The following is a 13,837-nucleotide window of genomic DNA, read 5'->3' as shown; positions in this document are numbered from 1 at the left end:
AGGATAAGCTACACTTTAATGGAAACTGTTTTTGTCTGAACGTCGCCATTTCAGTACAGAACACTTCACTAGACCAACGTTTCAACAAGCAGAAGACATGCCGCTGCTTTGAGCTGCTGTAAACTTGTTTTAGCCTCTTTTGAGGTTCACTCTTCACTATGGACTGTGCCTGAGGTAACGTAAACTTCAAAGAGTAACGTGTTAACTTTAAAGAGTTATTGACATATGTTAGTGTGCTTTTTAGGGTTCGTTTACTGTACGTTTAGACTGTCTACAAGTGAAAAATAAATTGATTCACTGGTTCTCAAAGTTAGGTTTATCTGAGTTCAAATTAAAGGGCAACTCCTGTGATTTTTAAAATTATCTTTGTAAGTACATCATTAAAATACAAACAAAGTTATGCAAACGCATTTGCTGTGAAATATTCCTTTTCTGAGAAACACATCAAGCAAATATTGCTCACAATCTTAGTAAAAGTAACCAGACGTCTGACATGTATTACCTCAAAGAAATGTATTAATATTTTTTTGTTTACTAAATTATTTATCAAAAACGTTGTCAGCTTTTCATTTAGGTTCATTGACATTTTCTGTGAAAATTAAATGGCTACTTTTTCTATGAAAAATAAAATGCCACTGGACACGTTTCAAGCCCTGGCTAAATTAGTATTTCTGTGATGAACTAATTTGTATCAGATCATTCTGGATTATTTTGGTCAATCCTCAATGTTTGAATTATTCATTCATTGTCTGTAACTGCTTGTCCAGTTCAGGGTCACGGTGGTTCCGGAGCCTACCCAGAATCACTGGGCGCAAGGCAGGAACACCACCTGGAGGGGACGCCAATCCTTCACAGAATGACACACACACTCACACCTATGGACACTTTTTGAGTAGCCAATCCACTTACCAACATGTGTTTTTTGGACTGTGGGAGGAAACTGGAGCACCTGAAGGAAACCCACAAGGACATGGGGAGAACTCACCAAACTCCTCACAGTCACCCGGAGTGGGACTTCAACCCATGACCCCAGGATCCTTGAGCTGTGTGACTGCTGTGCCACCGTGCCACCCAGTTGTTTGAATTATTATTAATTAATTATATATATGTTTTTTTTCTTTCAGAGCTGACCTTTATAGTTAACTGTATTTTTGATCTTGTTAACCTTCATATAAACAATTAAATTATAATGTTAAGGCCAGATTTTGAGTTTTGGTGGATAGTGGATAGCACGTTCGCCTCTCAGCGCTAGGATCTTGGGTTCAAGTCCCATCTGGGTGGAGTTTCCATGTTCTCCCTGTGTCTGTGTGGGTTTCCTCCAGGGGCTCCGGTTTACTCCCACAGTCCAAAAACATGGAGGGTAGGTGAATTGGCTTCTCGATTGTGAGTGAATGAGTGTGTATGTGAATGAATGTCTGTTTGTGTGAGTGAATGTGTGTGCCCAGATATGGATTGGCACTCTATTCTGGGTGAAATCCTAGTGCCCAATGCAGTCCTCCAGGTGGATGGTCGTTCCTGGTTGAGAGTACGCTGTGTGCGTTTGGCTGCCGCTTCTCACCAGTGTGTGTGTGGATTGAGTGTTCTGAGCGTTCTAAGCAGTGAGGATTGTAAAGCGTCCTTGGCTGTCTAGAAAGGCGCTATATAAGTGTAAAGATAGATAGATAGAATATGAATCATGTCTGCATGGTATTTTGAAATATTTGATTTTCAGTGTTAATTAGGTTCTGATATGAAAAATGTTGGAAGTTCCACCAGAAGACTTGAATAATTCTGTTTATAAAGTTGTTATAATTCCAAATGAGAGGAGCTTATCTGTGACTGCTCTTCTGAATGACTTTGGGCAAGGGTATTAGAAGTTTAATACACTAGTCAAGTCACAATGACAACTTTGTATTCACAGACTACTCTTCTGTTTTGCCGGGCTAAAATAAACTGATCAGGAAAGATGGTTCTTGGTAGTTTGCTGTGCATGCAGAGCATGCATGTTTCTCATTAGCAATTAACTGAGTATGCAAGAACCCTTAATCCTGAGTAGATTTTTTTTATCTTACATCACTTTTAAAGTCCTTTGATGGCATTAGTGTAAATGGGCATATTGCAAAGATGCTGAACCTATATATTGTCCAGCCTTAACATAAACAAATAAAAAGTAAGCATCTACTGTGGGCTATCCGGGCAATGTTTTGCTAAATTCCTCTTTCTTTTTCTAGAAGCATTTTTGGAAAAGAATATATTCTCCTACACACTGTGAGAAATGGAGCTGTCCAGCTGTGTCTTGCCAACTTCTATAGGTAGTGACAGCTTGGAGTCCTGGCATCGAATTGGTTCAGGTGGATTTGGACAGATATATAAGGCCAAACATAAAACATGGGGGATGAATGTTGCCATAAAGTTATTACGGTTTAATGACGGGTAAATACTGCACATTTGTGACTTTTCTTTCTTGTCTAAATCAGCTTTAATTAGTTTAATATCTATTACTTCATATATATATATATATAAAATCATCACATTGTAATCTCTCCTTCCTCACTGTTCCTAGATCTGGTTCCTCTCTCCTCCGGGAGGCTGATCTCATGCGTCATGGTGGGAGTACCTACGTGCTGAGGATTCTGGGTGTGTATGAAGGTCACACTCCAATGAAAAACTCCACTCAGTTTGGTTTGGTGATGGAGTATATGGAAAGGGGCTCTCTGGCAGACCTCCAAATAATTCTGAATGGACCCCCACCATGGTCCCTTGCCTTCCGCATTACACACCAGATCACACTGGGCATGAACTTCCTTCACCAATTGAAACCACCTTTGCTGCATCTGGACCTGAAGCCCAGCAACGTGCTGCTGGATGACAGCCTCAATGCCAAGGTACCCTTAACACATTAAGGGGTTATTAATGGAAAATTGATTGCGCAAATCCAAATAGGAAAGCACTTGATTTTGCTGAAGAATACCTTGTTGTACTTAAAGTCTTAAATATGCTTAAAGGAATTATTTGGCTAAAAATTAAATAAACACACTTTTCTTCTCCCACTTAATCAGCCAGCATATGTTTGGGCCCAAATTGTGCATTTCTTGAGTAACAAACATTGTTTACAAACATTAGAAGTCACATGGTAATATAATTTTATAATGAACTAATCTGAGAGGAAATTATTTCCTAAGCTTACAGATTTTGGTCTGGCAAAAGTGGCCCAAAGTGCTTCCAGAATGATCAAAGGGGAATGTGAGGAGCTGGCTGGGACTACAAGCTACATGCCCCCAGAAGCATTTCAGTGTTCTTCTTATACTCCCAGCTTTTCCTCTGATATTTACAGGTGAGAAATGCTTACTGAAGGGTATTTATTAGGTGTTCAAATTAATTTTAAAGAGTTTTTGTATAATGTATATTTGTAATTCAAACATTCTCCTACTCTATTGTCATTTATGGTAACTGCTGCATGGTATTAAAAAGGACAATTGTCATTTTATTTAACAAAATTAACCTTGAAATGAAGTGGTCTGAAAGTGGCTAGCAAGAAAAATGTATTCGTCACTGTTCTGTTCTTGCGGATAATATTTTATCCAAAAATATGTGTCTTTTGATATTAGCGAATTGTGAATGTACTGTGTTAACATTTTTATTTTTTATTTTTTTGTTGTTTGTTTGTTTGTTTCATTTTATAGGGTGCGAGTTAGAGGGTAGCATGTATAATATAATGTTTTTTTATAATTTTCTTAGCTATGGTATACTGCTGTGGTCACTTATCACTGGAAGAGAGCCATACAATGGTGAGTATCCACAACTTTTAACCCCCTGAAACCTTTACCCACAGACATATCTAGACCACTGTTTCAAATTTTGATAACTTCGTGTTACATTACTTACTTTCATAGTATACCCTTAAAAAGTTATTCTTTATATATATATATATATATATATATATATATATATAAATTGTATATATTATGCATACTTCAACTGTTATAAAAATAAATATTTGGGAACCAAGAATACTTATTTTTGCAGCTTTACAAGTTTTTTTGTCCATTCTTGCTGGATGCAAGACAACAATATCTAAATGTAATTGTAATACTTGTTGTAATTGTCCAAATGCAGGAGTTTTATTTCTGACAGGACTTAGAATATTAGCAGAGAATTGGACAGCAGAGACAGGTTTACTCCAGGAAGTGTAGCATGGGTCACACAGGGGTAAGCGGAGTCCAGAGAATATCCAAGGGTTAGGCAACAGGCGGGTCCTGTGGGGAAAGCAGAGGTCGAAACACAAGAAGGTAGAGTAGAAAACTAAACACTCAGTAAGCTGCATGAGAAAGCAAAACTTCAAAAGGAGGAGAGGGGAGAGAGGAAACTTAAAGGCTGCAAAAGGGGTGTGGCTGATGAGGTGCAGGTGCAACTGATTAGTACTCAGGTGAGCTGGAGCGTGAGTGGTTTGTAACAGTAATTAAATTTAGATTCTGCAGTGGTGTCTCAGTCGCTCATATTTTATCACACCTGGCTTTGCTTCTTCAGCAGTTGTGTCTAGCCTGGTGAGGTTTCGCATTCCTGAAGGAGACAGGCCTGATCTGAGCTCTGTGGACACCAGGAAGGCATCAGGGCTTAGTGAACTGAAGAAGCTGATGGAGCATTGCTGGCATGCTGACCCTAAGCAGAGACCTTCCTTTATGGGTGAGATGCTACTCTAAGCATATAATGACCCTTATGACCACAGGCCACTAATGGGACAGACATGAGAAAACATGAACAAATATTAATGATAGGTTGGTGTGTGATTTTAATGAGGGTTGAATTCATTAGTTTGTGATGTTTATTGATACATTATATTTACTTATGTCCATCTGTGCAGTCGGCAGCTCTTTAGCTCTGTTTTATGGCCTTCAAACTATTAAGAATTGATATAAAATATTTGAACTGTTTTTTTTTTGTGCCATAAAATACTGCATTCAGTCAGAACAGAGGTAATTTACAGATATTACTCATTTAGCATTTTGTGGAATTAAAAAGAAAGTTCTCTTTATAATTAACTGTTATTTATGGAAAATAAAATATAATTAATTAATTGGTTTGATAGCATTAGTCAAATTATTTGCCTGTGAAATGTAAATGGATTTTGAGCTAAAGTATAATTTTCATTCCTTGTCTTCTTGTTTTCTTAGTTTTTCCAAAACAATATTTTTTTCATGTATTGTTGTTGTTTGTTCAATGTTCCTTTTAGATTGTGTTAAGGTCACTGAGACTGTCTTCGAGCAGCACAAAAAGAAAGTCTATGATGATGTCCGTGTCATTCTGAACAAACTGGTACACATTGCTAAGTGAATTTTCACCTTGAGCTTTATGTGCTTTTAGAGGGTTTTATTTTATTTTTATTATATAATTTATCTTTATCATTCAGATTTTCTCTCTCTCTCTCTCTCTCTCTCATTTATAGGATGACAACGACAACTGCTGTTCCAGCATGCATTCATTTCATATCAACTCGAACACAAGTAATGGTAAATTCTCTACTGTTTACCAGTCTCTACTGTTTAGCAGCTTTCTGCACTTAATTAAAATAGAGAGGATTTGCTGCATTTACAGTGAAAAGAATGTAAGATTAATATTAAAATAATAAAAGACTAGAATACTTTATTCCATGGCTGCTGATGTAACTAAGTAGATCACTTTGTGCAGTGTACTGATGTTACACTAAGTTAACCACTGTTAACAGGAAATGTTGACTTAGTTTGTTTGGTTAATTTTGGAGCAGACCAAAAATATATATCAACTTTCTGTGGTTTATTCTTATTTTTAGCCTCTTTTAGTGACTACATTTTCAGAATACACACTACATAAGTAGAATGACCGAAGCAGTTTCATTTATCCGATTTACTCTATTTGTTCTTTTCCCTTAGGACATCATAGAGGGTACTCTTATCAGTCTGTGAACTCTCATCAGCCTGTGCAGGTAATTATGTTTTAAAGGTGGAAGTTTAAAGATGCAGAGTTAGAACTATCATTGTTCTAATTATATGAGCTCACTAAAGAAAGCTCCTGATTTTTTTAGGACACAGGTGGTGATGCATTCTCAAAACCCCAAGTACTACCAGGTAACCTCAGCCAGTCTAATGATCTTAGTTGTGGCATTCATATCTGATCGCAGTCTGTTATTATTGAACTATGTCTTCCATTTTATTACAACACTTACATTTGCTTGTTCATGTTGTGTATCAGGAGCAAAGGCCAAACCCGCTGACAAAGTACCTCCCATCAATCAAAAACCTTCATTTCCCCAGGTATATGATTAACTTTTATTCATATATCATATATATATCGTCACGGTCCAATTAAAAATCTCTATATCCATTCTTGTGGAGTTTTAGTTTACTACCTCATTTGAACCCAGCATCTGTCCGTCAAACTGTGTAACATATTTTATGATGAATGGACCAATGGAAATGCTCTAAAATTACTTGGAATAAAATTTTTTTTTACCTTGACTTCCATTTAAAGTTAAGAAGGTTTTTTCTTCCTCCTGTTAAGTTACTATTTCAATAAAATTTCAAAATGGCGCCGACGACAGTGGCAGCATCTCGAGGTAGCTCCGTCTCCGCTTGTTTTTTCTAAGTCTTTGTTTACTTTTTTATCTTGAAACTTTTTGGTTACACACCTTGAGGAGTGTTTTATTATATCCTATGGATATGGACCGATCACAACGACCCAGCGACAGCAAACTTGTGTACACAAGGAATCAGCTGATTGCACTACGGAAGAACGCTGGCAGAGTTAACGTAAACATCCCGGAGGAGCTATGGCGCTTTAGAGGGTGCCGTGCGGGGATTAAAGTGAAGACGAGGCGGCGGGAGAAGAAGTGGAGATACAAGCCCGCAGTTCCTTCGATGGTTATGGGAAACGTGAACTCTCTGGCTAACAAGTCTGACGAACTGGCTGCCTTGGTAAGAAACCAAAAGTTATACAGAGAGTGTAGCCTGCTATGCTTTACGGAGACATGGCTAACTAGCCAAATCCCCACTGTTAACGTTGAGCTGCCCGGCTTCAGTGTGGCTCGCTTGGACAGAGACTGTAAACTTTCTGGCAAAAAGAAGGGAGGTGGACTGGTGATGTACATTAACAACAGATGGTGCAATCCCAGACACGTTACAGTGAAGGAGACTGTATGCTGTGAGGATGTGGAGTTACTGGCGGTCAGTCTTCGACCGTACTACATGCCGAGAGAATTCTCGCACGCCATTGTGGTGTGTGTTTATGTTCCGCCGCGTGCTCTTCCGGACAGAGCGTGTGACGTCATCCACTCAATAATCGCTAGGCTGCAAACTCAACACACTGATGCATTTTTTGCAATCTCGGGCGACTTCAATCACATAACACTGGACTCCACTCTCACGAATTTCTACCAGTTTGTTAACTGCCCTACTCGAAAAAACAGAACAATAGACCTCATGTACGCAAATTTGAGGGATGCATACAGTGCCACGCCACTCCCCCCGCTGGGGAAGTCAGACCACAACCTCATTCATCTACAGCCAATGTACAAGCCCAAAGTACAGAGGCTACCAGCCACCACACGCACCTTCAGGAAATGGACACCTGAAGCAGGTGAGGTTCTGAGAGACTGCTTCGGATCCACAGACTGGAGTGTGCTGCAGAGTGGGGAGGACTTAGAGGAGGTCACACACTGCACTACGGACTACCTGAACTTCTGTATGGACATTGTTGTTCCCACGAGAACTGTACGCTGCTTTCCCAACAACAAGCCTTGGATTACCAGCAATGTCAAGGCCCTTCTCAATAGGAAGAAAAAGGCGTTTAGAGAGGGAGACATGGCAGAGCTGAGGCGCGTACAAGGGGAACTCAAAGTTAAGCTGAAAGAGGCTAAGGAGGACTACAGAAAGAAGGTGGAACAGAAGCTGCAGGAGAACAACATGAGGGAGGTTTGGGATGGTATGAAGACCATCACTGGCCTCAAAAAGAGCAGCAGTTCTGTGGAGGGGGATCTGGACATGGCGAATCAGCTGAACCAGTTCTACTGCAGGTTTGACCGCCCTGATCCGGATCCAGCTCCGATGGCAGTGGTATGCCAGCCACCCCTTACTGACTCGGACACTGCTCTTGTGTGCTTGCCCGACCAACCAACACCTCCTTCACACTCTAGGCGACCCCCATCACATGCTATCACACCTCTCCCCCACACGGTGTCAACGGCTGCAGTCAACAGCCATCAGTCTCCAGCCATCCAACTACCCCCCGAGGCAATCACCTCCCCTGCCCCCATCCCCCTTCCCCCCATCGTCACGGCTGATCAGGTCAGAGGACAGCTGAGGAGACTACAACCTGGTAAGGCTGCCGGGCCAGACAGACTGTGTCCAAGGCTGCTCAAGGCCTGTGCTGCTGAACTGGGTGAGCCACTGAAGCACATCTTCAACCTGAGTCTCCGTCTTGGTCGAGTTCCAACACTGTGGAAGACATCATGTCTCACCCCTGTCCCTAAGAAGCCACACCCGAGTGAATTTAACGACTACAGGCCTGTGGCTCTAACATCACATGTGATGAAGACAATGGAGAGACTGGTCTTATGCATACTGAGACCCCAGGTACGCCATGCACTGGACCCACTACAGTTTGCATACCAGGAGAAAGTGGGCGTGGAGGATGCCATCACTTATCTCCTACACAGGACACATTCACACCTGGACAAGGGGAACAGTGCTGTGAGAATCATGTTCTTTGACTTCTCAAGCGCTTTCAACACCATCCAACCTCTCAGACTGGGAGACAAGCTCCAACAGATGGGTGTGGACGCTCACCTGGTAACCTGGATTACAGATTATCTGTTAGAGCGGCCACAGTACGTGAGATTGAAGAACTGTCTCTCCGACACCATGATCTGCAGCACAGGAGCTCCACAAGGTACTGTGCTCTCACCAGTCCTGTTCACCCTGTACACATCTGACTTCTGCTACAACACTGAGTCGTGCCACATGCAGAAGTTCTCTGATGATACTGCAATTGTGGGGTGTATCAGGAACGAGCAGGAGGAGGAGTACAGGAGCCTGGTGGAGGTCTTTGTGCAATGGTGCAAACTGAACCACCTCCAACTGAACACTTCAAAGACCAAGGAGATGGTGGTGGACTTCCGCAGGTCAAAGCCTGTCCTGCTACCAGTCACCATTGATGGGGTCGACGTGGAGGTGGTGGACACCTATAAGTATCTGGGCTTACACCTAAACAATAAACTGGACTGGTCAGCCAACACTGAAGCACTCTACAAGAAAGGGCAGAGCAGGCTGTACTTCCTGAGGAGGTTGGGGTCCTTCAATGTCTGCAGTAAGCTCCTCAGGATGTTTTACCAGACTGTTGTTGCCAGTGTCCTCTTTTATGCTGTGGTATGCTGGGGAGGAAGCATAAAGAAGAGGGATGCTGGGCGACTAGACAGGCTGGTTAAGAAAGCTGGCTCTGTGGTGGGGGCTGAACTGGAGTGCATCACTTCCATATCAAACAAGAGGACCCTGAACAAACTGATTAGCATCTTGGACAATGAGTGCCATCCACTCCACAGTATCATAACCAAGCAGAAGAGCTTGATCAGCTGGAGACTTCGCTCACTGCCAGGCTCAACTGACAGACTGAGGAAGTCATTTGTCCCCAGGGCTATTGAGCTGTTCAATGCTTCACTAAAGGGGAGAGGAGAGTTGGACTTCTCTGCATAGTCTGTCTGTCCATCCAACACCACCACCACCTCCACCTCCTCCATATTGCACATGTGTACCTAACTGGACAATAGACAGGTCAACCACTGGACAAGTCAACCAACTCATCTACCTCATGTGTACCTTAATCTGACAGCTACAATAGTAGGTGTATACTTAATACAGGTACATTGCACTAAATTGCCTTGCACTATTTTATTTAATATATTTATTTCTAATTCTGAAACTGCACTGTTATTGCACTGTACTTATATTGCACATTCCATACCCATTGCATTATCCACACCTTTTCAAATTTTAAATCATATGCTGCACAAAAGAGATCATCCCCAGCTGCTCACAGTATCACAGATTCTTGCCAGGCTATGTTTGATTACTCTGACGATTGATTGATTGATTGATTATTCTTAAGCACACTGTCAGCTTCTTGGGTATTTGATTTTTTTTTATTTTTTTTTTTTTTAAAACTCTATTAGTCCATTGCTGTTTAGTGATTCGTGTACGTGATGTCTAAGTCTGTAAGCTACTGAGACCTTTAATTTCCCCTGGGGATCAATAAAGTATCTATCTATCTATCTATCTATCTATTTAGGGAGACAATATATATAATACTCCTCTAACTAAATAATATTTACATGTGAGCCATCAAAGCACCTGTAAGATTCTGCTGCCTTTTACCTACTGAAAAATAACAGCTGTATACCTAATTCAAGGTTATGTATATAATGCCTAAATTGACATATTGGTAAATATTTCTTTATATTTTTTCTAATAAAATATTTCTATGGGGAACATTCTTTAATTGCTGAGTTTACACTCTTAGAATAAAAAATATGATAGCGTTACATTCTTGTCTATTTTCCTCAAAGGAGAGGAGAATATTTGTAAACATTCATTATAGAACTGTTAAAAATAAAATAATATATTATTAAATCCTGGGACATATTATATCAAAACAATTTTAAAATCTATAAATATAACAGAATAAGGTGAAATGTTCCTTAATTAAATGTAAAGAATATGTACTCTTGAGGGGATCACCACAGTGATAGCAAAAGATAGAACCATAGTGACAGTTTTTAACAGTGTATTATAAAAAAATGAATGCCTTCTACACACGTTATGTTTGATATATATTTCAGTCAAAATGACAGAGCTCAATCTGCTCATGAAAAACAAATTTCATTGAATAGTACTTTAAGCATGTTGATGGAAAACTCCAGCATTTTTCATATTTCATATCATATCTTTTTAGCTGTGTCTGTATCAGTTAACAGTTGACAGCCACAGATGATCATTTAGATGTGTTTCCCCAATCTTAGACAACAGCAGATTCAGTAATCTGCAGCACATTTAAATTTGAACATTGTTGTGAGTCAGCAGATTTTCTCTTCTCTTTTTTGGGTACAGAGAAACTCACAGGAGTTATTGCTGATGGTGACAGTTCTAATATTGATTTTGGCTATGAAAGGTCGATTTGATAAGTAGGCACCACTGAAACCTAATTCTTCTCTTTTTTCCGTTGCCAGCGCCAATTCTCAATACCAGGTAAGCCTTATTTCCACCCACAAGACTATGCCAACCTCTCTGGATCAAACCAGAACCAATCAAAAACATTCTCACTTGAACTAGTAGGAACTAAAAGCAGAAGCTCAGAATTTTACAGACTTCCTCTTTCTTCTCCTTCCCTTCTCCATCTTAGGTTCTGTGAACTTCCACCTAACCAACGTCACTGGAATGCAGATTGGCAACGGCAACACCATGAACATAAATTTTTCAGCAAAGAAAAAGAGGCAGAGACACCCCACAGCGCCCCCTCAACTCAGCACTCAAAACACCTATCAGCCTTCTGAAGAGCAACAAAATCCCCACCACAAATCATGACCCTCTATATTTTATGGATTTATGAGGCATATCCACTCTCAGAAATATTCTGAGAGATGCCCTCAAAGTAATGCCGTTTTCTATGTTTCGTTACAGCGCAGAACTTGTTTTTTTCCACCCTGTTGTGACCCCAGGCGTTTATCTGTTTTATTTTCTATTTAAAGCTCTTAGGTTATGACAACATGTTTTCATCCTTTTCAAAATTTCATTTTATATTTTATTCACCATTTTTAAATATAGCATCCGTTCCCAACACCTTTAAAGCATCCACCACTCCCTCCCCCAGAGTTCATGAATGGACTTTATTACCTGTGTTGAACATTTTAAACATCAATTTACTTTAAATATTTTCTTGTATATTCATATTCAAAGATATGTTTTCAAGAATTACTGCTTAATCTCAGTGTTTTGCTTTGAACCGATGTCATAGGTGTTCACCTCCTAGAGGGAGAAGTCATTATTTTAACAGCTTTCCAACTATAGAGATTCACTGTGGTGCATGTAAATGATCTCACAAGAGTCCCTTTATCTCAATATGAGATTGCCATGTGAATAATTTAAGTTCAAAATATGGTTTACACATTTTTTGTGATGCCATGTTTAAAATTCATCACCTTAAAGCTGAACAATTCAAATATCTTCTAAAGTTTGATCATGTCTCTAAGGAACATAGAAACTACTTTAGAACTTGACATGTTTTTTAAAACATATTTTGTTAGAGCAATGTATTGACTGAAATTTTCAGACACCTCTGGTAAGATGACATACTTTGTTGGTTTTCTAAGTCAAAATGAGTGAACACAACACTGGACAGGTGTTAATTTACCTACATATGGTAGCCTTCTGCACATTTTAGTGCAATTTCTTTATTCGCAAAATTATACACAACCAACAACCTCTCAATCAGTGAAACTAATCATAGTGAAGAGTTAAAATTTCTTACTATTGATTCCTTTAAAACATGCTAGTATCTAGTGGTTTATATATTGTTCACAGCTTTCAGAAAAAAATATGCCCCTGTTTAAGTGCATAGATGTAGGTATTTTTGATGATATAAATAGAATATGAATTTGTAATTACATGAAAAATATTAAATCTTAAAATTTTAATAATAAGAGTAAGTTGAATATTTCAACAACTTTTGATTTTAGCTACTATCTGTTTTAAATTGTACTGTAAAATGAACACTTCATAAAATGTTCTCTATTAAAGGAATACTAGGTAAGATTTACTAGGTAAGGTTGTTTTTGTTCCTGGGCTCTCCCTACAGTTGTAGAGTGTATTTAAAGGTGGATAGGGGGTGGTGGTTTCCTATTCTCCTCCCAAAGTTACATAATACAGTTTCTGCAGTGCTGAGCCTGGAGTAGCAATGGCAGAGGCTCCTATCTATTACAGTGCAGTGATGCATTACAGTGATTTTGAAGGTATAAATTTAGGTTAAACTTACTACTTTAAAACATCAGACAATTAATGAAGGGCTGGAGGACAATGAAAGCAAGATTTTTTTTGTAAATCTATTTTCTTACTTTCCACTTAGGGGTTGCTGTTGGGTTCAGATTCAACACAAACCAAATCATTTTTAAAGCACATATTCAAAGTAGAGCTCTAAAAAATATTATTTTATGCCCTATTTGTAAATTAGCTTTGGGGGCTGGGGTGTTGAGCTGTTAGGGTAGCTGGTTACTGATCAGATCATAAACGGACCCACAGCAACGTTAATGTGTAAGTATAGGATTTAAACAATAGAATATTGTGGCTGCGTTAGAGTGGGGTGGTGGTACATATTTGAAGCTCTAATAGATTGGAAAAAGATATTTAACATATCTTGTGTATGATTATAATGTTATAGTTTTATGAATAGGTAATAAGCTTCATTATAAGTTTTATTTTTCATATACATTATTAAATTACTGATTTTATCCTATGATAGCAGGTTTCACTTGATCATTAACATAAAAATAGTGAATTCAGAAGAATAAATGAATCATCAAATTACAGTAAGGGCAACGGTGGCTGCCTGCTTTCCTGGGTGACATTAACTATGGGTACTTTTCAACTTCTTGGTACCTACACTACATGATTCTACTCAGACATTTTTTGCTTATCCTTAAGGCAATTTTTGTACCTGGTACCTGGAACGAAGTATTGTTTGGTAGCATTCACTCCTGATTCCCAGTGAGCTGAGCAGCTCACTCACCTCACCATGATGTATAAACTTTACAGATCACTGACTGGCAAGGAAGCCTTGTCACACC

General features: G+C 39.3%; 1 protein-coding gene across 4 annotated transcripts; it reads left to right on the top strand.

Moving 5' to 3' along the window:
• Positions 1-12,790, top strand: ripk3 (receptor-interacting serine-threonine kinase 3). Of its 4 annotated transcripts, none has more exons than XM_066660789.1 (13): positions 1-174; positions 2,211-2,412; positions 2,543-2,864; positions 3,162-3,313; positions 3,718-3,767; positions 4,510-4,662; positions 5,210-5,292; positions 5,423-5,486; positions 5,886-5,938; positions 6,038-6,080; positions 6,205-6,266; positions 11,228-11,246; positions 11,401-12,790. In XM_066660789.1, exons 2-13 carry the CDS (start codon positions 2,255-2,257, stop codon positions 11,580-11,582), a joined length of 1,341 nt encoding a protein of 446 aa, XP_066516886.1. In that variant the 5' UTR covers positions 1-174; positions 2,211-2,254; the 3' UTR covers positions 11,583-12,790. The 4 variants fall into 4 exon arrangements, 3 of the variants coding, with proteins under 3 accessions (XP_066516886.1, XP_066516887.1, XP_066516885.1); XM_066660790.1 differs by having other exon boundaries at positions 4,507-4,662; positions 5,423-5,480; XM_066660788.1 differs by having other exon boundaries at positions 4,507-4,662.
• Positions 12,791-13,837: the final 1,047 nt, after the last annotated feature.

This window comes from Hoplias malabaricus, chromosome 2 (genome assembly GCF_029633855.1).
Source record: "Hoplias malabaricus isolate fHopMal1 chromosome 2, fHopMal1.hap1, whole genome shotgun sequence".
Classification (NCBI taxonomy): domain Eukaryota; kingdom Metazoa; phylum Chordata; class Actinopteri; order Characiformes; family Erythrinidae; genus Hoplias; species Hoplias malabaricus.
The sequence above is the reverse complement of the archived record's forward strand: the minus strand, read 5'-3'. Positions and strand labels throughout refer to the sequence as shown.